Source organism: Porites lutea, chromosome 8 (assembly GCF_958299795.1).
Source record: "Porites lutea chromosome 8, jaPorLute2.1, whole genome shotgun sequence".
Classification (NCBI taxonomy): domain Eukaryota; kingdom Metazoa; phylum Cnidaria; class Anthozoa; order Scleractinia; family Poritidae; genus Porites; species Porites lutea.
Window position 1 is genome coordinate 30,757,493 of NC_133208.1, and position 26,970 is coordinate 30,784,462.

At 39.5% G+C, this 26,970-nt stretch overlaps 2 protein-coding genes across 5 annotated transcripts; both read left to right on the forward strand.

The window, feature by feature from the left end:
- The first annotated feature begins 1,479 nt into the window (after positions 1-1,479).
- On the forward strand, positions 1,480-8,597 carry LOC140946214 (very-long-chain (3R)-3-hydroxyacyl-CoA dehydratase 2-like). Its single transcript, XM_073395298.1, has 8 exons — positions 1,480-1,594; positions 3,034-3,151; positions 3,292-3,310; positions 4,425-4,513; positions 6,095-6,216; positions 6,883-6,922; positions 7,407-7,545; positions 8,369-8,597. Exons 1-8 carry the CDS (start codon positions 1,539-1,541, stop codon positions 8,440-8,442), a joined length of 657 nt encoding a protein of 218 aa, XP_073251399.1. The 5' UTR covers positions 1,480-1,538; the 3' UTR covers positions 8,443-8,597.
- Positions 8,598-10,705: 2,108 nt separating this feature from the next.
- Positions 10,706-26,148, forward strand: LOC140945852 (solute carrier family 12 member 8-like). 4 transcript variants are annotated; one of them, XM_073394902.1, is made up of 14 exons: positions 10,706-11,047; positions 12,495-12,573; positions 12,730-12,797; positions 13,522-13,713; positions 14,773-15,004; positions 15,925-16,126; positions 17,042-17,276; positions 17,974-18,234; positions 18,776-19,112; positions 19,769-19,881; positions 21,135-21,252; positions 21,591-21,651; positions 22,531-22,657; positions 23,330-26,148. In XM_073394902.1, exons 1-14 carry the CDS (start codon positions 10,880-10,882, stop codon positions 23,348-23,350), a joined length of 2,214 nt encoding a protein of 737 aa, XP_073251003.1. In that variant the 5' UTR covers positions 10,706-10,879; the 3' UTR covers positions 23,351-26,148. The 4 variants fall into 4 exon arrangements, with proteins under 4 accessions (XP_073251003.1, XP_073251001.1, XP_073251002.1 ...); XM_073394900.1 differs by having other exon boundaries at positions 10,707-11,047; positions 22,531-22,730; XM_073394901.1 differs by having other exon boundaries at positions 10,707-11,047; positions 22,531-22,708.
- The last annotated feature ends 822 nt before the right edge of the window (positions 26,149-26,970 follow it).

Here is a 26,970-nt window from a genome sequence, read left to right on the forward strand (position 1 = left end):
CACTTCTTGGTTACGTGGCTCTGTTTGTAAAACAAAAAAGGTGAACTCGCGCGTTATGGCATTGGCAAACCTTTCATAGGACGTCGAGTCGAACAATAGCGTTCTCTAGCAAGCGAGTGGGACGAAATCTATTTCGCAGAAAGGCAATGGATCAATTAGTTCCTTAGTTTCAGCATACTGCTGTATTAAGGGGGGCATTCTGATTGTTTTTTGACTTAATTTTGATTAGGGAAGGAAATAAATTAGAATAGAAAAAGTGTACACATAAACCAGTTAGTCCGCTAATGGGATAAGAAGCACCTTGTTGTGCTATCTGTTATTTGTCTACCAGGAGCCCATAACCCGGAGCGTCTAACTTCCATACTGCGCCTATGCAACGGCGTTTTCACAAGTAGGTTTATTTTTAGATAAGCTTTTCCCGCGAATTGCTTTCGAAAAGCCAATCACTAGCAATTGCGTCATCAATGATAAACTTTTAATACGTAACTAGGACAACTCCTTGACATTGAAAAAAACATGGCGGACACACGTGAGAAATCTTCAGAAGAGTCTTCTGAGAGTACTTCAAGCGACAATTTCAGTATTTACACGGAAACTAACAGTTCAAAGTAAGATTTGCAAAACGTAGCCAGGACGCCTACTTCATCGGCGACAACGCATAATTCACGCAAAGGGAATTAAATCGAAATCATCTTCGAAATAGGCGACTGTGAAAAGGTCCAAGCGAGCTACAAACAGTTTAAACGACGATCAAATAGAGGAATTGACCTCGTGGAACAGTTATTTTTCGCGGGAAAAGCTTATCTAAAAATAATCTCACTTGTGAAAACGCCGTTGTATGAATTTATGGCAGTTGAACGCTCCGGGTTATGGGCTCCTGGTCTACTAATTATCCACTTCATATTTTTAATTTCAGTACAAGGGCGGATCCAGGATTTCTTTTAGGAGGGGGTGCACTCGCCTCTTGCTCTACTTCAACACCAATAAACCACATAGTTTTTTTTGCAGAATACCAATTGTATTAGAAAACCGCAGGTCATCTCGGGGGGAGGGGGGGGGGGGTGCGCACCCCCTGCACCCTCCCCCTAGATCCGCCCCTGCAGTAACCCCCAAATCCAATATTCTCCAAAAGTTAAACATCAAAATCACGCATATCGTTGAATTTTCGGTAGTAAGCCAAACATAGCAAGGGAGAAATTGAAGAAACCAATTACAATGGCGGCGCTCGAAACTAACGGCTAGTCTCTCATGTTTATCATGTCCCTTATAGTCCACTCTCTTAACGGGCATGTCTATAAGACGGACACCTCTGTAAAACGGACACCGGACACCGGACACCTAGAGTTGGTCCCTGCCTTTCTTTGCCTCCTTTTTCAAACATTCTATCGGACGCCTTCTAAATGAAAAGACTTGACATATAGAAATGACTCTCAAACCGCGCGTATCAGCCTAAGCACTTACTGATGACTTCCTACTGATTGGGTAACCTGTGGTCAGTCTTCAACTAGGCGCCAGCTTCCTCTCCTTCCCAATGCAACATGGCTGTCATTGCGAAGGTTTACCTGGTTTTGTACAATGTCATTCTTACTCTTGGGTAAGTAGGAGTTTATATCCTTTCAAGTTTTTACAATGGGTGATCTTATTTATATCTGCCACATTACGATAAGAGATCTATTTTGAGCAAATCAAGATGAAGAGAATGATCCAGCGCGTGGTAAAGGTGTCGACTTTGCTCGCGTCGGACCGTGATCAGCTGGCTCGTTATAATTACAGTAGTAAACAGAAATGAAGCTACGGCTTGCAACAAACATGGTGCAATGAAGTTGTGGTTTCTGTGGTCTTTAAGAGATAATTGTTAAATACAATAAATAGCATGGAATAAAATGCTGTTGGGTTTTCAGCTAGTCGAGTTGCGACATAACTTTGATGCGCGCTCTCAGGTGTCAGAACGCGCATCAAAAATTAAGTCAGTTCTTCTCCGGCCGCTCTCAGCTGCATTTTGCAGTTTTTTTTTAGTATAATTTTCTTGAGAAGTTTGTTTCACCCTACTCCAGCTCATGGATAAGTTATCATGAAAACACCTGTGTTATCATGAAAGTGGAGGAAACCCTTATGTTAGGATGCAAAACCTTTCTATAATCAACCTTTGATAGGCACAACTCTCGTGCGCAAGAGTTAAGCTTATTTAAAATATAAGCAGTAATTTCACTTAAATATTCTCCTGATTTGTAAATTTTAATGTAGTGAGCTTTCGTGCGGAAACATTTTATGCAAGAACGAAGAAAAAGAAATTCTATTTTGCATGGTGGACACATTGACTGATCATAATGTGACCTACCCAGTGGCGATCATGTGATAAATAAGATCTGAGCACAATAATCAAATTCCAGAGATCAACTTTAGTTATTTTATTATTTTTGTGCTTTTAAATAGTAACGACTATGCCTAATTAAACAGAAAGGCGTATAACTTTTATGAACATCCATGTACACTGTTTTCTTATAGCTGAAATTAAAATGTTTTAAAACCAATTTCCATTTTTCATTCCCTTCAATGTGAATGCAAATATCAATCACAACTTAGAAGGTTTATGCCTGTCTATTAATTCTTACCAATAAAGCAAAAATCCTGTTGGAATACGAATAACCTACATACAGCCTAATTTGAAGCAGCAAATTGACAAATGAAGACAAACCATATTTCAATTCACTGTCCTTTTGCTACTTTTTTTCCCGGATAACCTCAAAGATGAAACAACCAACACCTTAACTTGTCAAGAGTGTGGTGTTTCTTTGCATCATGTAAAGGTGAATCTCATGCTATCTTCTTATTCATTCATCGGCTGCCTCACTCATTTCCCTTCAAACTAAAGAACCAGTTAGGATTAACCTTTATGTTAAGGTTGCAACACTACCAAGAGAGTAGGACATTTGTCACAGATTGTGCAGTGTACTAATATGCACAGAACATATAATTTTCACATTAAGGGCTTATTGTCACAACAAGGTTTAATGCATTTCATTATTTCTGTAGGTGGAGCATTATTTTAGTTCTCTCAGTGCAACACTTAGTAAAGAAGAAGTCTCACATAGGGCTGTATACCTCTGTGGAGAAACCACTCCAGGTCTTTCAATCAGCAGCCATACTGGAGGTATGTACAGTGCACAAATTTTTAAATACCTACTTAAAACGTTGCTGAATCTTAGTATGATTGTGGGGTGATTGGATTAATCATCGCAGCAAAGAGTTTCAAAGCAATGTGCCTAACTTGTGTTTTTTCTTATCTCCCAGGTATTGCACTGTGCAGTAGGTGAGTGATATCTCCATACTGTGTAGTAGTGATATCATTGCTATCATGATAATTTCTGTATGTTATTGATGTTATTGTTGTTATTGTTGCCTAGCCACAACGAAATAAAAAACTGTGTATAGTCTCTTATGCATGTGCATGTACATGACTGTACATAGATACATGACTATATTATTTTTGTCTTTGAGAGTGAACTTGTTACTATGAATAAGGAAGCATAACTATAGTTAGGGTACCATTGTTTCTCTTCTCGCTCACTAGTCACTTCGTCAGATTAACCCAAGGAAAATTTCATCCAAATGTGCTTAAAAATTTTGGGGACCACCCACACAGCTAGGGACAACCCATGCGGCTGATGTGGACTCTGTTGACTTTTCCTTGCATGGTTGCAATTTGAAAACTCGTTGATACATTGTTTTTTTCTGGGAGTATTTAAAACTCACGACAACGAGGATGCAAAAAAAGTCGATTCTAGAGAGCAAAAGAAAACAGTTTTTCAAAATGGCAAGTTTACTGGCCTTAGTTAAAAGAAAGTCAAGACAGCGCTTTTTGCAAACACCAGGGAAAACTAACTACAACAATGTCACAGCTTTTATTTCGTAATTTTATTTTCCTGAAATGCTGTTTTGGGGGGGGGGGGGGGGGAGGGATTGGTGAACAAAAATGGTCTGTTAGTACCTGTACAATGAAATCGCAGAATGTGACTCAACCCGATGGCAAGTCTTCTGGAAATTAAGTTTCCAACCCTGGAAATGCATTATCACCAGCCCCTCATTGCCTTGCATTTGGCTTAGCCTGGCATATATTTCTGATACATGCATAGGAGTGGGTTAATTATTTTTTGTTCCCTATACCATTCTCCAGTGGTGTCCCTTCGGTTTCCTCCCTTTCACATGCTTGTGAAGAAAACATACCTCACTTAAAAATCCCAATTTGATGTGGAGCACACAAACACTCATAGGTTATTCGTTAATTAAATAGAGCCCCACAAAAAAAGGTTGGCAATTGGAAGAATTATTACATTAATGTTCATCAGCAGGATTATTACAACTGATTGTTTTAAATAATAATGTAAGGGTTAGCCAGTGATGTCTCAATGTATGTTTTTCTACAGGTCTGGTGCCATCTTCAGTTGTTTTAACTGCATTTCAAGTTGCCTCCAGACTCTTTCTTACTTGGGCCATTGCTTATAGCGTTCCACAGGTGAGTAGGCTGGTGCAGGTCAGGCAGCCCATCATCAACTAAGTCCTAACCCACCAAAACCTTGAACATTAGAAGGGAGATATGCACAACACACCTGGGCACAATCTGTGATTGATGTGGTCTGTGTGATTAATGAGGTCAGACTGGGTAAGAATTGTACATAACATGTACAACCATGCAAAACAACAACAACAACAACAACAACATGACTGGATTAGACAGATATTTAGAAAGTCATTGTCCTAGTTAGTTAGTTTGGTCAAGCACTAGCTTGGACAACATGGATTCTCCCTCACCAGTCACGTTATTGGTCTAGCATTGCCGTTCTGAGTTAACCGATAATGACGAACACAGTGTCCTCAAGCAGAGTGTGAATGTACGTGGTCCTAGGTCTTCCTCTCGTAGTTTTTTCGTGTTGTGGCTGCCACAACACAAGCTTCGATTCCTCCTTCTGTGGGCTTTGTGTCTAATCCAATGCCTAGCTACTCTCAACTCATTCTTCTTTCCCTCATCTTGCAAGAAAGCTTCCGTACAGATCTTCCTTTGAGATGTGGCCCCTCCAAGAAACGTTTAGTGCTTTGCGAAGCATCCGAGTATAGGCGCCATGATTTTTTTCCTCTGATTAATACCATTAGCTGACATGATACAACTCAATTCGACTTTGGAGATGACTACAAGAGCAACATTCCTATTTAAGACCCCAGGGGTTACTCCGGATTTCAAGTGACAGGGGTGATCGAAGGATTGTTTTGGGTTTGAAATTTCCGATGTCGGGAATTTTTTTGGGTAGTAAAGTTTTGGCAAGTATTTTTTTGGTTAGCTTAAGTTCCTGCGTATCCCGTCCGCGTAGTTCCGCGAATAAAGAAAACCAAACTTGTTTTGCGACTGTTTCAAAATTAAACGCATTTAATACATTGCATCTTTTTCGTAAAACCGTTTAATAGAATATGTTCTTGGGTGTCTCGAGTGTTGTTACAATGACCAAAAGATGCGAAAAAGGGTCTTTCTCCAGATGGTGTGATGAATAAACTAATGTTACTAATGTTTTTTTTTTCGTGTCATATTATTTAATACTTTCTGGAAATCTTCATGGCTCGGAAATTCGGCATGGGATTTTTGGGGGTTAAATTTTGGTCCAAGAATTTTGTGGGTTTTGTTTGAAGCCCTAGGGATTTTTTGTGTTTTGATTTTTACCCTCATTCAATCATCCCTGTCACTTAAAATCCGGAGTACCCCGCCTGGGCCGAGTTGTTCAAAGCTGGGTTAAGATAACCCAGGGTTAGTGCTAGGTTTGAAATCAGATTTGAAAGCTTAAAAAGCACTTCAGTCTTAATTCTTTTGGTCTAAAAGTTGATGATTGGGAGCTCTAAAAATAACAGAGAATTATCCGAGAGAATGCTTTTAAACACAAGAAAAAGAAACCCGGGTTAAATTTAACCCCGAGTTAAGCGCTAACCCGCCCTCGAAGAACCGGGCCCTGGGTTCTGCCTCATCCGGACGATCATGCTCCACCTACTTATGAAATAACTTCTAGGTTCAAACCTTTCATACTTAACGTATAATTGTGTTTACTTTGTTTAGATTCACGACAGTCCTGGAGTTACTGCTTTCATACTAGCATGGTCCATTACAGAAGTTATTCGTTATGCTTTCTATGCATTCTCTTTGCTCGGTAGTCTGCCTTATTTTCTTCAGTGGTGCAGGTTGGTCATGTTTTTACTGCTTGCATTGTTTAGACAACAATCAATACTGAAGTTTGAACTAAAATTCTCTCTGGGATCATGAAGCATTTGGCAAGAAACAGTCGCGTGTAACAAGATACTGCTGCATTAGCCTCCTCCTCCTCAGGCGCGGAGGCGAGCGCGAAACGCGAGTCACACGCAAGTCACACGCGAGGGATTAGTGACGAAGCGCAAGGGACCACGGAGAGGCATATGAGTACGAGGCAGCTGCTGCATAATTTACTCCACGAAATAATAAACTTAGATTATGGCATTGATCGTGCCACACAAATTTGCTTGTGAAGACAAAGTGGAATAAGAGTATGAACATTCGCAATCAACCACACAAGATGAATGAGAACTGCACTGCAGTAGTCACTAAATAAATAAATAAACTTGGGTGTCCTTTCTCCTGTATTTTGAAGTTTCCGTAAAAAAAAAAACAAACAAACAAACAAAAATGCCAGTCTTCGCAGATCACATACAGTGGCCTTCTTTAACGGGCATTGTATCTTAATTCCACTTATCATGCACATAATTTTCGATTAAGAGCACTTGTCAATATATAAAGTCGTGATGAAGATGCTGATCTAGTTGAGTTTTAGCTGTCTGAGATTTCGATTTTGATATCCTATTTGTTTATTCTAGATATACCTTCTTCTTCATTCTTTATCCCATTGGTGTAACGGTGAGTAAAGTAATACTGTAACTTAATGTTTTATGTTTTGAGAACATGATATGAAGCAGTCACGGAACGATGATTATTCTACTTTCTTGGTGCGTTTTTACGGGAAAATTCATGTATCTTGAAAACAGATTTTGTGTTCTTTTACTAAGTTCGAAAACGGATTTGGTTGTGAATCCAAATCTAAAAACATTTTTGGTACCTTTTGTGCATTTATGGACATAAACGATGTCGTTTACACGTTTTTCTTTTGCCCACCGAAACAGGTGCATGTAGAGAAGCGAGACTATAGTACTGACACAGACGAACACAAAATGTAGCAATTGCATTACCCGGGATAAAGAGTAAAAAATAAATAAATAAATAAATAAATAAATAAAGATAACGAAAAAAGTAACAACAATAACAAAACTCTAAATGCAGATTGTCAAAATGTAACAAAAAAGGGGGAGGTTATTTAGACCTTGCTTATCTTGTTGATTTTCAGGGCGAGCTTGTGTCAATATATTCTTCACTTCGTTACGTATCCAAGTCTGGTTTGTACAGCGTGTCCATGCCAAATGCTGTTAATTTCTCCTTCGATTTTTATCTCTTCCTCATTATGGTGATGTTGTCTTACATTCCAAGTAAGTTCCAGATGTCCTTGTTGTCTGTGCAACGCCAAAACCGGTTTTCCCTCGGAAACCAGTGGTGACGTCTTGTTTTCAAATGACGTCTGACGAACGTGCACATATTTTTCATAGTTGTGACGTTTCACTTCGCAGATATGGGTTTAGTAGAAGTTTTCAATGTGGTTGACCGTCATCCGTCAAACGGATTAAGACGGAATTTATTAGGAAATTGAGTAATTTTAATTTTCAGTGGACAAAAACCTTGTACCAGCATAATTTTAAAGCATATTGCATTCTTTTTTTACATTTTTGAACGGCTATAGATGTAATTAGTTATCTGTAATAACACCAAAGAAAATTTCGCATGGGAGTACGAGAACATAACTGTTCTATTGGTACTGGCTCGTTCTCCTCGTCAGTATGGAATTTCTTCCCTCAGTCTTCAGACGTCATTTCTCGGGGAAACCAGTGGTGACGCCGCTAAATGTCAGCTGTTTTCTCAGGCTGCGGTGTCCTAGGTTTTAGATACTTAAAGGACGTGAATTATTATCATTGTACAGTACGATGTACTTTTAGTTTTCTCAAAGCTCTCAAGAATTAAAATAATCAAATAAAGTAAGCCGTTAATTAAAACAAGCAAAAATAGCCAGTTAAATGTATATACTGGTAGCTATTTTATTAAATCGTGAAGGGTGTATATGTGCAGGAAATGTGTACGGCATATGATGTATTGCTTAAGTACTTGTAGCGCGTAACGTTCTTACAGTGAATGTATTTATGACTGAATATTCTTGTCTGAATATTCTCTAATGTGCTTTTCTTGTGTGATCATTTGCAGTTTTCCCTCAACTCTACTGTCACATGATCCGCCAAAGAAGAAAAGTGATCGGTGGAAAAAAGAAATCTGTGTAAATCCTTGGCTACTAAAATAACGGCATGTGCCCTAACAACCGATACAGCCAGTAACGGCTGGTTCTCCTTAGAAAATACAAGTTCTTGACAGTGCAGAACCATTTTTTTTTTAAACGGCAGGGAAAAATAAAAATCTAGAGTTTGTTACGGTTTGATTTCAGTATTTTGTCATGTTATTTGAATCTCGGCTGTGCGAGAGCAAAGGGATTTTATGGGATTCGGTAGTTAAAGGGACAGGTTCACGGTTCAGCGCATGCTCATCAATTAAATTACTTTTTTCCAATTTATTATTAAATGTATATCAGGGATCTCAGAGTGTATTTCAAAGTAGAAGTGTATTTCAGAGTAACCTGAAGTGGGATGGAGGAGTACTAAAATGGCAGAAAAATTAGTGGATTATGCCAACACTACCAACGTTGAATTTATTGTTGACCCGAAGGTTTTATTCCATGTTTGATTAATTTACAGCTATTTGCACCTAAGTTGATCAAGTGACTGTGTAGATTGGTTCTTTGACAACATTATGACATGATCATATTGCTTTCATAGACGAAACAGCATGTCCCAGCAGAAAAACAGCATTTTACTTAACGAGCGTGCGCTAAACCGTGAACTTGTCCCTTTAAAAGTCGTCTTCGTCCTGTACTATAGAGCGTTTTTACTCACGTGACCAGCACCTATGCAAATTTATTAGGACAAAACAAAGCGTTTACATAAGAAAAGAGTTGAACTCCCAGAGGATTTGTTTGAAACACCAACATTGCCGTCATTTCATTGTTTTGGAACACCAATATGGCCGCTGTGACGTCATGTGAAAAACGCTCTCTATATAGGCAGTCCCCTCGTCAGTCCCTTGTGACCGTGGTTCCGGCGTCTCCTCTACTTGCCCACTTGAGTATTAGTAATCCCTCGGGTTCGTCGCACGGGCCAGTCTCTTGGGCGAGTCTGCTTGGCTTACGTACTCGACTATACTATTGGTAGTCCCTCGGGATCAGTGTTGCTCTGGCAGTCCGCTCTGCCTGCCAGGTTTTCGCTCGACTGATGGCATGTTTTAGGTCTTAGGAGAGGGAGGGAATAATGGAGAGGATAGCCCCGAAAGAATGGACATCTCCCACCTCTCCCCGTATCTTGTCTGCGCAGTTCCTACCATGTGAGCGCTAGAGCAGGCTACTCGAAGGACTGAATTTTTCTGGTTCGTTCCTGAACCCCCGATACAGACTGTATGACGTTCGGTACCAACGTCGCAAGTGACAAGTCTGGCTGCAACTCATGCTAACCTTTGAAGAGCCAATCTGGCCAAGTATGTATCAGTTATCTATCCAGGCCCTAAGAGCTCGGGCTGCACTATAATCTTCTAGACATTACAATATCCGTAAAATCTTAAGGCGTTAGTGACAATCACTTCACCTCACCTCTCTTGCTTTTCCCATCTCTTATATTATTTTTGCTGTTGTTTAGAACGTAGAACACTGAACGTTTACCAGTAATCATAGGTTTTTAAATCTTAGTTTGTGTGTGTGTGTGTGAATAGGGTGTGGGCATGATCTCAGGCCGATGTGCTGGTCATTAGGAAACTTAAGCAAAGACGCTTTTGAACGACCTACGTCAACCGGAAGTGGGGCCTTCTCCCATTTAACATGCCTAAACGCTACCATAATTGTACTGTTAAGTGTCCTTCCTCTTATAAGTACGATTTGCTGAACATTCTGGTAAAACCACTGCCCAATGATGCAAAAAGCCCGCTTCCGGTTCACGAGCGTCGCTCAAAAACGTTTTTGCTTAAGCTCTCTCTTGACCATAAATTATCCCCGTCCATCAATATTCTTGAGAATTTTTATTTAAACACCCATGATTGAAGCTGAAAATATCTAACTTACTCTTAATAGATTTTTTTAAAGTCCATTCCTTGCTTGTAACTCTAGCTATTGAATCAGTCACAGGACCCTCGCTCTCTAAATTCACGTTGTTTTAGAGGGTTTAACAATCAACTAATGTCCCATTAGTAAGCCATTTATTGACAGCATTCATATATATTGGGCTGTAGTTAAGGTTTGAACGGGTAAATAATTCTCCAATATTATTTTTCTCCCGAACAGTAAGATATCTTCACCCTCACATTTTCAAGTTTACCGGAGACTTCTATGAGACTCGTCGCAGATATAATAGAAAGACGCAGAAAATAGAGGGCGCTCTTTTTGCATAAATTTGCGGTCGCTATTGACAACACATGATTGGCTGTCAAAGGTGGACAACTGTCGGTGCATGAATATTCATAATTTACCGCCACGGATGTGTTGTGGAAGATGTTTTGAGGCGGGTGTTCCAATGATTTTCTCTACATTCTTAGCGAAGCTTTTTCTTTCATGGGCCGGCTAAGTCTTCTGAATTTTTCCAAGCTTGAGCTTTTGAAGGGTGAAGCTTCAAAAGAGTCGACGAGATGACCGAAAACGGCAAAGGAAATGTAGACTGGAGCAGGTTTGGTTTAGACCCCGTCGGTCAAAGCTCTCCACCGCGATCGAATAATCACGATCCGTCAAGTTTAACTGCCAGTGGAAGCACAGCCAGTGGAAATCCTAATGTTAAAGACCTTTTTGACGAAGAACAGGTAAAAAAATGCCAAATGCAAATTTTAACCCTAAGTGATTTTGAAAGTGACTTGTGTATTTCTACTCGCGACTCGAGTCGATATCGCGATTGTTCTCGATCGCTTTCTCGTTCGAAAGATTATCACTTTGTCGATTTCACCCAGGGCTCGTGTGTATGTATAGAAAAGCAACTAAGTCGTTAAATTTTAAGGAAAATTCAATCAAGGAATTGAGTAAATCGAGTAGTTAAAAGAGTTTTCACTCTGTACGTGTCTGGTTTTGTACGTCTAAACTTATTTTCTATTAACCTGGGTCATGAGCTTGTGTGTGGTTGCCGGACTACAGCTGCCCATGATGGCTTATTTGATTCACATGTGAAATGTCCCACATATTTTGATTTGTACCTGAAAAAAATAGTTTGTTCTCTTATTATCGTAACGATTACTTTATAAAAGAAATTATCAAAATTTTTAAACGAGAAAATTTTCATGCTTCCGCGGTTGTCAGTAAATAAGGAAATGGCGCAAAACCACATTTTGTCCGCGATTGATGTTGAACAAAAAATGAAATTATTTGAGAATGTAGAAGCCACAGCACCACAGCACTTAGAAACACGGGTTGGCTGTGCGAGGAATATTCACTTCGTTTTTCCCTTAAACTTCATCAGAAGAACTTTAGTTTAAAAACTCCGAACATTAAATTTACGATGCGTGTCGCAAAAATGCAAATCTATTGGAAACAAGTATTTCACGGATCACGGGCGCAAGAAATAAGAGTTTAATTACATTAAGTTTATTTGTTATTACGATGCCTCAGCCAGTATTTCGGTAGCATAGTTGGTTTTGTTTGTGATTGAAATAATATTATACACGTTCAGTGCTTTATTTTTAATATAACCTTGATATAAATTTCAATATCGGGTATATTTACAATATAGTAATGTATTCCATGCATTTTTCTTTATACTTGTAATAGCAAATGGCACAGAATAAATATTAAATGACTATTGAAAAAAATAAATATTTGTCCTGAAGAGGCTTTGAACCTGTAGCCACCCCTCCACACTTTGAACAAGGCATGTTTTAGCCATTGATCACCAATACAAACCAAAGTTCAGATGATTTAATTGTTTGGGTTGAAAAAATCATGCAAAGTCAAATGTTCAATTTTGTCATATGCGAACAATATGCCATTTGCATGATGACGTCTTTTTACTACTAAGACCAGAATTCATTTCCTTTTTTTTTTCATATAAATTTACAGAAAAGCAAATTTGGTAATCCCAGCGAGGCTTAAATAACAAAAGCCCTAAAATTATTTGTGCAAGGAAGCAAAACACTGTAGGATTCTGGTAGTAGTAGTAGTAAAATGACGCCATATATGGCCCCTAATGGTAAAATGGCCCATTGATATCTTGTTTTTTTTGGTTTATTTGGTGATATGTTTGTTTGTTCTCTGTAACCTTAGGGAGATCAGGTATCAGATAAACCATGGTGGAAGGCAAACTTCTTCGTGAGGGAGCCAGTGCTTTTTGGAACGTGGGATGGTAAGTTTGGGGAGAGTACTTTTATGATAGTACGGGCAGTTATTGGGGGAGGGGGAGTTTCCTTATGATTTTTTTATGGTTCAAACTGTACCAACTAAACATTCCAAAAAAATGTTTGCTTAAATTAACTGAAAGCAACTTTATCCTTATTTTCAGGTGTATTTACAAGTTGCATGCTGAACATTTTTGGAGTTGTTATATTTCTGCGGACAGGATGGGTGGTGGTATGTGTATTTTTATTCATTTATATGTTTATTATTTTTTTTCTGATGCATGCATGTAGTTGATACAGGTGTAAATCCTTTGCTTTGAGTATAAAATGATCAGACTTAAAAAAGTTTTGTAGTTTTTGCATTTCTTTCTCAAATGAACAGCTTTGCAAGGAAGGAGAGAGGTTTTGTAAGGCCTCACTTTTATTTTTTTATTATTATATTATTTTAATTTTGTTTCATGTTTTAATGTACATAGAACAGGTAAAGGTGTATGCGTGCATGCAGACAGTAAAATTAATTTTACTTCTGCATCTCTTATTAAACTTTGCTCTGCTCATCCTCTTTAATTTTCTTTATTCATTGCTTTCTATAATGCTTCAAATTAATCTAATATCTGCCGAGTCTGTTTTCAAAAGTGCATCTTACTCTGCAGGGCTTAAAAAAATATTGAATAATTTCTGCTCTCACATTTTGCTTGCTCTGCACAGGGCCACTTCTTGCTTGTCGTCAGTGCTAATTTTTTAGGGGATGATTTGCTTGGACCCTTGCCCATTCAGGGCAAGTAGACTTTAAAAGTTACTCTCCCAGCAAAAAATTCTGCTTGTCCCAGACTACTGGAAGGGCTTTTTTGAGCCCTGCACTAGTGCAGACAATTAAATTTCAAAAGTTTTTTTTTGGGCAGGTAAGTAAAATGACAGAACTGTTCTAAGTTGTTTCTTTCTTCTTTTAATTGTAGGGAAATGCTGGTATCGGTTTATCTCTACTGATTATTGTCCTTACTCTTCTGGTTGCACTGGCTCCTGCCCTCTCTGCTATCGGCATCTGTGAGAGAACCCATGTTGAGAGTGGAGGGGTATATTTTCTGCTGGCACATGTTCTGGGCCAGCGAAGCGGAGGCACAGTAGGAATACTTTATATATTTGGAATGGTAAGTGATTAATATAAGAAATCTCTTATACAGTGAATGATTAATTTTGTTGGATAAGATATGAGCAGAGGAGCTGTGTGGGTGTTTACATAGGCATCACAACCATTGATAAAACCATACAGATGAGGTCAGTCTTTGCATAATAATATTGATAATTTTGCATCTTTAGTGATTTTTATGGGTCAGGTATGCAGGACACGGGTAAAGAAAATGCTATGTACATATACATATACATTGTACATGTACCTTACAAGTGCACAGTTGTCCAGTTGCCTGAGGGCTGTCACCTGTCCTGCCTATAGAAAGTATGTCGGTGATTTCTCTTTAGGTAGGAACAATGAGAAAGGGTGTGTAATCACAAGCTAGAGTAGAGTGGACAAAAAATTACATTTTGATGTATTCATGCAGTCATGATACCTGCAAATACACCCACCTCTCATCACTCCCCATCAGTTTAAAAAAAACATGCAGTCCATTTAATTGATACAGGGTGCTTACCATAAGTTTTACTCAAACCATCCAATTAGAAGTCTTGTGCATAAACATTGACAGCAGTTAAATTTATAACCATGTTAAAGATAGACCAAGTGCAGCTAAATCAGCCGAAGAGTCAAGAAAGATCAGGGGCCTGTTTCTCGAAAGACCTGGGAATGTTTCGGGCTCGGAAATCTGTTTTGTGTTTGCCATGTTACCATTCGTGATCAAAGTTTCAATAATTTTGAAAATGATGCAATAAAACTATTAGTTAACAAAGCAGAATTGGCTGGTTTGTGTGATAGGAACTGTGTTAGCACTATTCAGCAGGTTTTGATTTCAAAATTTTCCTTCGGGCCCGGAAAATTTCCTGGTCTTTTGAGAAACAGGCCCCAGGTTATAATTAGTGTACATCAACTCTAAGGACTGAGTGGCTGACAGAATGTCCCAAATCATTTGGATTTCCTATATCAGAATTTCTTGTTCCCCCACGGCACTTGTACATGTAAGCATCCCGGAGTTAAATATATGTATGTGAATTGTATACAGAAACTCAACACGTGATAATTTAATGAATTTTATCAGGCTGTCAGTATTTCATTATTCTCTACTGGATTTGGAGAGTCCATGGCAGAGACGACAGGCTGGGATAGCCCTTGGGCAGTGCGAGTTATTGGCCTTATTACAGCTCTTATCTTATTGGTTGTTGTCCTTGCTGGTGTCAAATGGGTTGTTAAACTTCAGCTTCTTCTGCTTGCGATTCTGATGCTTTCTGTGCTGGATTTCCTGGTTGGCACTTTTGCACACACAGACTATTGTAAGTGAAAATATGCACTTTTTTAGTGTAAAATTATTATAACAAAGTTACAGTCCAGCTAATTTTTACTTCAGAGATTAGAAAGTCTTAGTCCATTATACATACCTCTATTTTTCATTGAAAAACAAGCAAATTAACAAACTGAGCACAAGAACTGATGTGATTAAGGGCTGACTTGCTGCTATGCATTGGACAGTATACGTACAGTATAATAATAGCCTCAGGGCTTTACTCTAGCAGTGCCCAGTAGCCCATAAGCTCAATCTCCACTCTGACTAATTTCTTGAGTCTTTGGACTGCTGACTCATTTCCCAAATAGCAGCTGGCAATCGAGCATCACTGTCCCTCAGTGCATAACTATAGTCTGTCTACAGGTGCCGCCCCCCCCCCCCCCCCACCCTCCCCTCAGGAAAAAATCCTGGAGAGGGATGACGTCCTTCTCCCCAATTTTTTCTGAGGGGAGGGGGCGTCTGTACACAGACTACATAACTTTTGCTCTTGGGCAAATAGGAAATCTTAGGTTTTTGACAAAAATCATTTTTAGGCTGGGCACCTTGGATTTCAGAGTTTACAGCAGTAGGCTCCCTCCACTTTTTCGTAGAGCACAGTCTTAACAGGAGTCACTTGCGAACTCCTATCTTTTAACATGAAACTAAAAAAAATTACTTGTAATAGTAATTACAATTAGTAATTCATGTAATTCATGTACTCGTCATTTGGGCTGGGAATTTCTGAAATTTGATGGCTCACCAGCCACCCAGCTTCTGTATATGGTGCAGAAAAGAGGCACTTTCCTAGTACTAGAAAAACAAAAAAGGACATGCAGTGAGACCTCGTCCCTATGGAGGTTGCATGCAGTGAGTACAAATTTATTTAGATTTTATTTGCATCATATTCACTGCCAATGTTTTTGTTTGTAGCTGCTGGCTTCACTGGCTACAGTGCAGAAAATATGGAGAAGAATTCACCACCCAAGTTCTCTGACGATCAAAATTTCTTTAGTGTGTTTGGCGTGTTCTTTCCAAGTGCCACAGGAGTGTTGGCTGGAATCAACATGAGTGGTGACTTGAAAGATCCGTCAAGTAACATTCCTGCTGGGACACTGGCCGCCCTGGGATTCAGGTCTGTCAGACATGTGGCAGGGTTTGTTTTTCCTTTCCCCAAATATATAATGTATCTCAAAGCACACTACATAGAGACAGTGATAGTCAGTTCGTGCAGGCCTACCGACGTTTTAAGTCATTAAGTTTGATGCATGAATGTTTTATAGTTTTACATACCTAGTGTTCTTGGGTCTTGCTTTTTTGTCATAATTATGTAGTCTTTCGAGACCTGTCACTTTTGAGCAATTAGATAGCTGCGTTCATCATAAACAGCGAACGCAGAGTATTCAAAAATCAATAGCCCGCTTGGTTTGCTCACTTTTACTCGGCGCCCGCTAGTGGCTTCGCCGCCAAAGTTTTCCGCAACCTTACACAAGTGAGCCTGCTTGCAGGCTAGTCTCACTTAGACTTTTGAACCCCATTGCGCATTTGCATGACTACCTGAAAAGCTGTGTCAAAAGTCAAAATTCACAAATTGAATGGAATCTAGTTCAAACAAATAACTGCTAGGGAAGAGGAAATTTTGCTTGAGTAGTTGTATCGTGAGTTCATTTCGGTCAGATTTTGAGCACAAACGCTGCCACGTTAAATAGCCTCCAATTTCTTGCGAATTAGAGCGGTTTTCACTTGACTGTCGTAAAACCAAAACCAAAGCAAATACACTAGCCACCCAAAGGGCGTAGTAAAACCAACACCAAACCAATTCCTCAATTACTTTCGACAGTCAAGTGAAAACCGCTCTAAGCACATTAAGGTCTTACCTACCGGCCTGTTACGCAGACTCTGTGCCGCGCCCAGTTACTTAGGGCAAGAGATACTTTTGGTAACTATTGATATTACTATCACCGCATTTTACCTTGTTTACGTGGTATGCCCTTGCATGTACACTTATGTCAGCTACATATTTACCAATATATATTTTTTTTGTTTACAGTGGAATGTTGTATATTCTCTTTGCCTTGCTGTTGGGAGCGGTTTGTAGTCGACATGCACTACTCGCAGATTACATGATCGCATCCAAGGTTTCCTTGGTCGGTGTTCTGTTCTTGTTTGGATTGTACATCTCCTCTCTCTCTTCCTGCCTTGGAGCGCAATATGGAGCCCCAAGAGTCCTACAGTGTATCAGCAAAGAAAATGTGTTGCCCATCATAAAACCACTAGGCAAAGGGGTACGTATTCTTGGCTTGCAGCCACGTGACAAGGAGGCCATGTTGGTGACAAAAAAATACTAACCTTTTTTTCGTAAGTCAACTTGGCGGCGGTGACGTCAGCTGAAAACCAGGAATTGCCACATTCACTACATTTTTTTTTTCCGCTTTTTACCCTGCTCGTGGGTAACAACGATTCTTGTCTCGGCACAGTCAAGGCTCTAACCTTGACATCTTGTTACTTGCTAGATCTTCACATGTCCGTAATTGATTGTCAGTTTACACCTGTTACTTCGGAAACTATAAAATATTCCTTTTGCCTTCATGTCAATGTGATAAGTATGAAGTTCTAAAACTTCCTCTTACTCGGCGTGGTAAGGCCAATTTTTACGTGGTACATCAGGTGTAGGTCTGAATTTGAATTATGCACCCTCTATTACCTCTGTTGACCACTCGACACCACCTTGAATATCCTACTTGCTCCTGTCTAGCCTCGTGTCTAAGTCGGTAGGGCAACGGTAGATCTAACCCGGAGGGTGTTGGTTCGATTCACACCGAGGACAAAATTTATTCTTTACCTTGCCGAATTGTCTCCTAATTCCCTCTATAAGGACGAACGCTAATTGAGGTTTATGGGTTTTCTAGCTAATTCTCTTTCCACCGTCAATAGTCTATACCATCATTTGTAACGTTAGACTTTGTTTGGTTTTAATTTCAGCATGGCCCAAACCAAGAACCATACTTGGCTTCCGTATGTGTAGCAATAATCGCGGCGGGCTTTATCATGATTGGCAACTTAAACGCCTTAGCTCCTATTGTTACTATGCCATTTCTACTAACATACGCTGCGATTGACTATGCGTACTTCAAGCTGGCCATGAGTTATGATATCAGAGAACAACAGAAACTGGCTGGTATGAATAAGCCGCCTGACTCCACCAAGACAGATGAAACTAAGCTCATATCATATGAATCTAAGGTACATTTGAATACACATCAACTGGAGCTCATTGTCCTAGAGTATAGCTTGCTCGAATGTTAACAAACATTGAAAAACATGTGCAAAGGGTAATGACGTCATTACTAATGTCATCTCCGCCAATCAGCATTTCGCATTGACTTTTTCGATGCAGATATTCAAATTCTAGAGACATAGTTGCAAGCTCTCCTTCCATTTTTCCCGCCCCACCACCAAAGCGCCCCGGAGAGCTTGCTCGCAGGCTAATACCCAAGATTCGCGGGGCATATATATTTTTTTCTGTCAATAAGTACTGTAGTTTGTGGCTAATGTATGATGACATATTTCTCCGAAAGCCTGGATTCCAGAGTCTCTGCTGCGTTCTTAGTGCGAACCTTCATGTAATTTGCCACTAACGGCGACGGAATTTTTCAAGCCACTGCCTTCAAATAGGTTACAGTACAGAAAACGAAACAATCTGGACCTCTTAGCAAATTCTCGCGTAATTTTTCGCCGATTGTAGAATTTAAGTAAAAAATTCTTTCTGTTAACTTTCTGTTAGGGTGATGGCAAGAAAACAAGCTATGGTAGTGGATCTTTCGAAAAACATGACTTCGGAAATGTGGAATTTAGTCAACTAGACAACACCGAGAAAGATGACTCCACAGAGAAGGAAAATTTAGATAAAGACGAAGTGTTAGACAACACATCTCCACTGGATATGGATAATAAAAAACTAGAAACAAAACTAAACCTTGAAGATAAAGGCGAAGAACTAGACGAGGAAAGTACCAGAGATTCCACGCCGCTTTTAGAAAATGAGAGCAACCAGGTTAATATTAAAGAAGATAAACCTGTGGAAATAGATCATGGTACAGAAGCCCGCCGGAGGAAAAAAGGTAAGGGATTGCGTGCCTTTTTAAAATCGCCGCGTGAAAGAGGGAACACTAAAAGAGTGCTACCCCCGAGGGAGGCGAGACGGAGATCTTCTCCTCTCCTCGCACGCGTTGCTTGTTTAGCGCGGGAAATTTTTTGTCCTACTATATTTCTTGTGGTAAAAAAAATGTTAGAGGGCTTCCGGGAGACGGAAGAGGCGAAAGAAGCAGCCTTGATCTCGTATTCCAGTTTTCAATTGGCTGTCGTCATCCTCAGTAAATGAAGTCGACTTATCTATTACGTTTGTTCGAGTTTGGGTGCGTAGAAAGCACCCGTAAGGTCGAAACTGGGATTAATTTCTTTAAGGGAATTACTGCCTCTCAAACACCTCGTTCTGCCAGCGTACATGGCAGGCCTAGGGGAAGAGAAAGGTTGTTTTTCGTCCAATTTGGCGTGCGAGAGCGAGTGCATAACCACCATCCGTTGGCTAGCGGTTGATAAACTCCCCATGGTTTTTATTTCCATACGTGTTCGTGAACTGTCTAAAAGAACTGTGAACGGTGTAGGATATTATGGGTCTGTCATGATGAGGTGAACCTACAGGTTCAATCGCCTAGTATGCTCTTTAACAACTCACCCGTATTCTGAAATATTTGTATCTGTGTTCATTATAATTCAGAGCGGAAGAACGAGGATTATTATCACGAAGAGCACCAAATCAAGTGGGAGATAGAGAAGCAGCCAACTTCCTTCTATTCGGACCTGTGTAACCGATGGGTATCTCTGGCTGGGGTGAGTTTCCATTTTCACGCCGCATTTAAAAAATAATGTGACCGAGTGGACAAGGATTAGCACCGAGTCGGTTAGTGAGCGCCTTCTATGGAGGACTTTCCGAGTTTCATTCCCAGATGGGACCTCAAATCCTTCTTTCGACTTGACTTCTTTCCTCCCCGTGTAACTTAAAGTAGCTAGAAAATTCCCTTAAAACGGAACACTGTTAGAGAGAGGGGGGGTAAATTGATGGCACCGTCGGCCTCAGGTTTGTGAGTTTAAGGACTGCTACGAGTTACCAACTATATTATTATTGTATTCAAGAGAGAATGATGGAACAGAAAAGCATGGCTTGCACGGGTCCTGAAAGGTCCTTGAAAAAGCGTCATGTCCTTAAAAAGTCCTCTAAAATTGAAAAATTTTGGCATATCCTTGAAAGTCCTTGAATTTTCCACAAAAGTCCTGGAAAAAGTGTTTTGCGCAGAGGAAAGATTGAAAGGGCAGCAGTATGCAAATTTTCTTGGTGACCATGAAAGTGTGGTTTCATAGGATTTCAAAGTTCCCGGCATAGTTCATTTTCCGCTATTTGGAGTACACAAGGAACCGTGCCTACCTGGGGGAATCTATTGCAATAAGCAAACCCTCCTCTTTCTACGAATTTGAAAGGTCTTCATGTCATTCTACGTTAAAATAGAGGGAAAAGATGGCCTTGGAAAAATTATCTTAGTTACTGAAAAGTCCCTGATTTTTTTCCCTTAAAATTCTGTATGAACCATGAAAGGAACTCTTAGGGCGTTGGCCAGGATATGTGAATTTCACTAAAATTATTTTTATATAACTAAGCGAAAATCCAATTTCTTGGAAGTCCGCACATGTTAATCGATTGTTTGAAACGTCATCGAGCTACTGTCTCAAAGCAAACAATGCAGAATATTGTAATGGTTACACACCAAAAAGGGCATATTTTCTCATCATATTCTCTTGACAACACTGAATAAAATTTTGCGGACCTCCTCGGATACCAAGAGTGATTAATTTCAATCGATTAATTGGTCTAAAATAACTTTGGTGAAACTCGCATATCCCAAAGGCTAGATCGGGTTCCTCTGTCCCATTATGTCCTCTTGGTGTATTATGATATTTTTGTTTGTACAATACAGGCCTTCGTTAGTCTACTGATAATGCTCCGTTGTAAATGGTGATTTGCACTTGCAAACCTGTCCGCAGCGTCGTGTACTTATATTCAGTATGATATTTGTATTTTCATGTTGCAGACTTTCGCCAGTCTACTGATTATGTTCCTTATAAACTGGGGATATGCGCTTGCCAACATTTCTGTGGCGTTATTAGTGTATATATACATCGGTCAGACCAATCCTGGGCTATCAAAAGGTAGGATTTTTTTGTTCTACGTATTACATTTTAAGTCCATGGCACACCTGCTAATAACTCAATAGGTAAGGGTGGTATTTTAAGTTTCATATTGAAAGGTGACGGTGAATCTAGCTACATGAACTTTTTCGGAAATCTTTTATCAGCTCTCAGTAAAACTTCAGTTAAGTCTAAAGGTACAATAGTTATAGTACAGTACAGTAGTACATACATACATACATTGAGTTTTTCTTAAACTACGAAGGATGAACGTTTATGCGTTCGCACATACGTTTTTACGAATTTATTTTATTTTTATTTTGTTTGATATGTATTTTTTTTTTGGTCTTGTACAACAGGTTGTGCCTCCGAATTTGTGTTCTCTAAGTGGGTGCAGTCTTTATGGGACAAGCTGACAAGGTTGGTAACCATTTTTGTTTACTCGATTTGCTCTCTGACGGGTTTGCCAATTTGAATCTTAACAAATGTTTGCTAAAACGCCACAAAATCTTATGTAATCTGACGAGTCTTCCGTAAGTAAAAGAGATTTAGCTCAATGGTTGTTCTCCTTAGAAAAAAGGCGAAGCAAAAGGCAGAAACATGTCTCTGACTCTGTTCTTTTCCTGTGTCGCCCGTTCTCCGCATTCGTACGTGCTGCAGTTCGTTTCATCTTATCACTCTGTTTTAGCTGTTCAAGCTTTCTTTCTGAGGTGACCATTTTAACATTAATTCCATCACGAGGAATATGGGAGTTTTGTATGACCTTTATTCAAGTTTAAATAATACGCGTCGCAACTGTACAAATGAAAGTAACTGATTCGGATGAAGTATCCGAAGGGAAGAAATTGAAGCAATAAGGAAACCGTAGGAGACGACTGTTAGCCTAAGGCGGCCGCCATGGCCATGAGGCACCAATTTCGCGAAGGAATAGTCACAGGGCCGACACTTGCTTACCCAGTCATACACCTTAGAGATTGAGTAACATGGAAGCTATTGCTATAACTATGGTCACGTAGCTTCTCTGCCTGTCTACCAAAATCTTGTGTGACATTTTCAGTGGCGGATCCAGACCTTCAGATAAACGGGAAGGGGGTTGGGGGGGAGGGGGGAAGTCACCTAGACGCTAAGATAAAGGGGGACCCGGTCAAAAAAAAATTTTTGTCGGCCCTTCGGGCCTCAGTTTGGTCTCTAAAACAAGGCGGAGGCGGGGGGCGAGCCCCTCCCCTGGATCTGTCGCTGATTTTAACTGTTGTTATCAGCTTTCACACTAAAGTTTGTCTGTGCAATTGATACAAACAGGAAAGAGTCTACACAACAACAGATTGTAGTACCAATCAGCGGGATTCCATATCAGATGTCGACCTATCAGCTTACGGAGGAAAACACTGACTTCTCTTACAGAGACAAACGGCATCATTCATCCATGGTAACCAGTATAGGCCCTCAGTAAGCCAGGGAGGATGGGTGGGGAAACAGAGTAAGCTGTTCAAGGATAGAGGGTGGGGCAATGTATTTAAATTTCATAGAAAACATATGTTAAATATTAAGTTAGGTATACAGAATTCATTTTGTCTGCTTAACCCTTTCCCTTCTGAGAGAATATTTCTTGTTTATCGTCCTCGCCCATTGCTAATTACAATACGAACGCGCACAGAATAGCACACCTTTAAATTTTAAACACTTTTATATAACTTTTCTTGTTAACTTCTAAATCAGCAGCACATTATAAAGAGATTATTTAAATTGACAACCTTAGATTTGAAGCCATTAAGTAACGTAGTTTTTCAAGAGTTTATTGAAATTCAGTTTACACCCCTATAAATACGAAAAATGATCGCCGGTTTTCAGCGCACCTATTCGTAGGATTGATGAGCCGCGTTTTTTTTTTTTTTCCATAGCCACTGATTGACCAGTCATAGTTTTTTAAAATAATTAATCGAGCCGAGGCATCACAGGAGTGGCTTGTAGCTGTCACGTGTGTAGCCACACTCTGTACTAGTCACCAAGCCACACACTTTCTCTCTCGAAGGAAAATGGTTAAGTTCTTTTCTAACAAATCGATGTAAATAACGTTGAGGAGTTACCTCATTTCTAATAGATCTCTGCCGCAATCCTGTAAACAAAGGCACCAAATTGAAGCTTGGGTTGATTAGAGGAAATTGTTCGCCCAAGCTGCAAGGTTATTCTACTACTGGTTTTAAACTCTATTTATTATTATTATTTAATAAAACGTTAAGTTGTTGTGTTGACGAACGTTAACCGTTTGTTTGAATGGGATTCATGAAAAAAATGAGTTTATTTTCTAATAAATTTAAGACAATAGAGAGGAGAAGTGTGACGTCACGTTACCATGGTAGCAAAATTTCTGTATCACAAAAATAGGGAGCTTGAGTAACGAAGACGGCGACGGCAACGAGACCGGCAAAAAAAGAAATAGTTTATATTAGCAAAACAACAACTTTGCACGTGCATCACGCTTTTTTGTACATTTCTTAGCAGTGGTTTCACGACTGCGACATGAAACTTCCTAATTTGACGCCCCTGCTTTATAGAGTAGGTGAGCACAACATAAAAATGTTGTTTTTCTTTTTCTAAACTTAGATACGGTCCCTTCGAATTCAACCGCAGGGAATTTCGCCAACTTTTGACAAATTAAATGAAATTGAAAAAGATCGATTAAGTTTGAAACAGTGCGAACTCACTTTTAAGTGACGTTTTCGGTTTTATCATCCAGAAATTTTGCTGCCATGTAAACGTGACGTAACGACTTCTCCTCTCTATCACGAGGACAAGCAACATACGCGGATACAGTTGAGAGCCCGTCATTAGCGACATGATACTTTCCTCCTTCCTAGAGGCACTTGGCCTTATTTACAACAAACGAGTAAATTTAAGACCCTCCGTTAGCAAAGACCACGTGTCTGAAGGAAACGATGTCGAGGCTCTCTGGGGATGGCAATGATGACAGGCAACTGCGTATGCGTGTGTTGCTTTTCTTCATTCTCAACTTCAGAACCCTTAGAGGGCGAATAACTTGGGCCAAGAAGGGATCATGCGTAGCAATAAGGATCTATCTAGCAAATGGGAAGGGTTTGCGCTTACATTCCTCCACAAAGTAAAGTCTTCAGCGATATCTTTACCCCTTTTAAATTACCAATGAGATACAAAAGCAAAAACGTATTTAATTTACCTTCCATATGTACGCAAGGAACACAATGTAAAATGAACATGGTTTTATTTTAGGAAATTCGTTAAATGAGAAAACACATCACAATCAATCAACATATCAATTTGGCAGATATTATGATTAGTTGAATTTTTTTATTCGGTTAGGTTAGTGATTATCAAGAATCATAGAAAGGACAGCTTAAATTGGCATGAAAATAGTTATTATTTATTGGTAGTATGTAATGTGAGGTATGTATTATTATTATGCAGTCTATCGAGAAATCTTCTTAAGGACTTATTTCAGGAATATTATGAATGTCCTGTGCAGGATAGCAGGTTTTTATTTATATTGTTCATGCAAGAGATTTATTTTTGTTTTTCTATTTGTTTCAAAGGGTTAGGTATATAACAAATGTGAATGATATGACGAGATGAGAAAAATGCTGGGAAATATTATCGAGGTTAAAAAATGTGCAGAAGTTTTCATTTGTAGCGTTAAATAGGGTATTGTTAATAGACCTTTCCACTCTTTTTTTCCATTTTTTAATGGACAAGTTAAGGAAGATCCGTCGACTTCACTGGGAAGATCGCCTTTGAGTTAATAATATTGCCAAGCGTGAAAGTGATTTGTTGAAAACTAACGAAGCAAACTTACCCCCGCCTAATCCTAACCCTAGCGCTAACCCTAACCCCCCCCCCCCCCCCCCTACCGCCCCCTTTAACATACAAACTTCTGTAAATTTTTGTAACTTTGTGGAGCTATATGTCGCTCGCTGTCACTTTCAAACTTGGCAAGTTTGCTAATGTTAAGGTGCTCTTTCCAGTGTTGTCGACGGATTTTCCCCAACTGGTCGTGTCAAAAGTAGAAAAAAACCGTGGAAGGGTTTATTGAATGGGAACACATCATTCAAACTATGCTGTGACTCAGGGACCTAAGGCCAAGGTCAAATATCGAGCTATTCTTGGTTTGCCACCACGTGACAAGGCGGCCATGTTGGTGGTCATTACAATAGGCCACTTCCGAGTTCCAAAAACCCTCACCTTCAAAATGAGGCTAAGTGTACAACCTTTCTTGTGGAAATGAGTTTTATTTGCATGAGAATGAAAAATCATTTGCAAATCAAAGACTGAGCACTTAACCTTTTGATACATAGGCCTGGGCGAACTCGGAAATGGCTTATTCGCCACTTGCACATGTCCCATAATACACCTTATTTTGTTCATTTCTCCTGGGTATTACAGCCGTCCCAAGAGAAATTCAAAACGATGGTTATGCAAAATTTGGGGCGGCAAATAAGGTGCATTATGGGACATGTGCAAGTGGCGAATAGAATTTTTTCTCGAAGAATTTACATGAAAAAGGTGTTTAGTTCCCAGAGGAGAGAAATGCTTTTTTCCTTGATGATCAAATCCGTCCAGTGTAGTTCGTCTCAGACCCTGTTTACATGGAGTGGGGGAACCCGGTCTAGTCGGGTAGGTTTCTTTTGTTTTGTGTCCCCCAGAGCGTGAAAACGATAGAAACCAACCCCACTAGACCGGGGTCCCCCACTCCATGTAAACAGGGTCTCAGAAGTCTCATGAAAAGTTCGAAGTTCGACCTTGTCCTAAGAGACATTAATGAAAAGGAGAAAAGCTTTTAATTAATGTTGGACGTAAAGGTTAACATCTATTCAAAGGATTTTGATCCAAGCGTAAAAAATGGAAAGCCTATGACGACGCACAGGAACAAAATAAACTTGAGTCATCTCCGCTCTTTGTGTTTTGTTTTTATCTGATTAATCACCCCATTCATCAATATTCATCCCACTTGAATACACCTTAATTTAGTGTTGATGAGTCGAAGAATTAGTACAGGAAACTAAATTCACTGAGCATGAATGTATGAAAAATTACAGTGTTATTCAACGAAAGGATATTCATTCTATACATGCTTGAATTCTTGAATTAGGATAAAGCACTTTGCATCTCTTGATTGTGGAAAAATTAGTGCCAAAAAGCACCGCAAATGCATGTGGGCTTTTCAGTGTCTCATGAATTGAATTCGACATGATTCGAACACCTGCCTGGTTTCTTTCTTTTTTTTTTTTTTTCTTTTTTCTACACGGCGTTATGTCGCGCTTCCATCGTTTCCTATTAAAAACGCTCGAAAACGTCATAATTAAAATTTGATTTTTTTTTGTTTTCCGGTAATGCATCTTAATTAAGTGTTCCGACTGCCTTTGTGGTCGTTACCATTCCCAAGTAAAACGGTTATTAAATCGTGGTCTTCTCGTAACCGGGCAATTTATCAATATTTCCTTTTTATTAATTTTTTCTTTCACTTGTGCGCACTGACCCTGGTGGACGATTATAGCTGCGCGTGGTGATCGACCGTCAATGTCCATTTTATCCAACGTGCGTTCCTGGAATACTACGTTTATATTTTGCAAGTTAGTGAAAGGTCAGTCCACTGAGCAATCTACCCAACGGAAACTTTAACACCAGTAGATTTTTATAATAACTGAGTTTTATTCACTGTCGTTTGAAAAGTTGACAAAGGAGTCTCTTTCGGCACCATTTACTCAAATTTGT

Excerpts from the sequence above, each read along its gene's own strand:
- LOC140945852 (XM_073394899.1), top strand. The coding sequence starts at position 10,880 with ATGACCGAAAACGGCAAAGGAAATGTAGACTGGAGCAGGTTTGGTTTA. Across the intron at positions 13,714-14,772 it reads TACTTTATATATTTGGAATG|GCTGTCAGTATTTCATTATT; the intron begins GTAAGTGATTAA and ends GAATTTTATCAG. Across the intron at positions 15,005-15,924 it reads TTTTGCACACACAGACTATT|CTGCTGGCTTCACTGGCTAC; the intron begins GTAAGTGAAAAT and ends TTTTGTTTGTAG.
- LOC140946214 (XM_073395298.1), top strand. The coding sequence starts at position 1,539 with ATGGCTGTCATTGCGAAGGTTTACCTGGTTTTGTACAATGTCATTCTT. Across the intron at positions 6,923-7,406 it reads TTTATCCCATTGGTGTAACG|GGCGAGCTTGTGTCAATATA; the intron begins GTGAGTAAAGTA and ends GTTGATTTTCAG. Across the intron at positions 7,546-8,368 it reads GATGTTGTCTTACATTCCAA|TTTTCCCTCAACTCTACTGT; the intron begins GTAAGTTCCAGA and ends GATCATTTGCAG.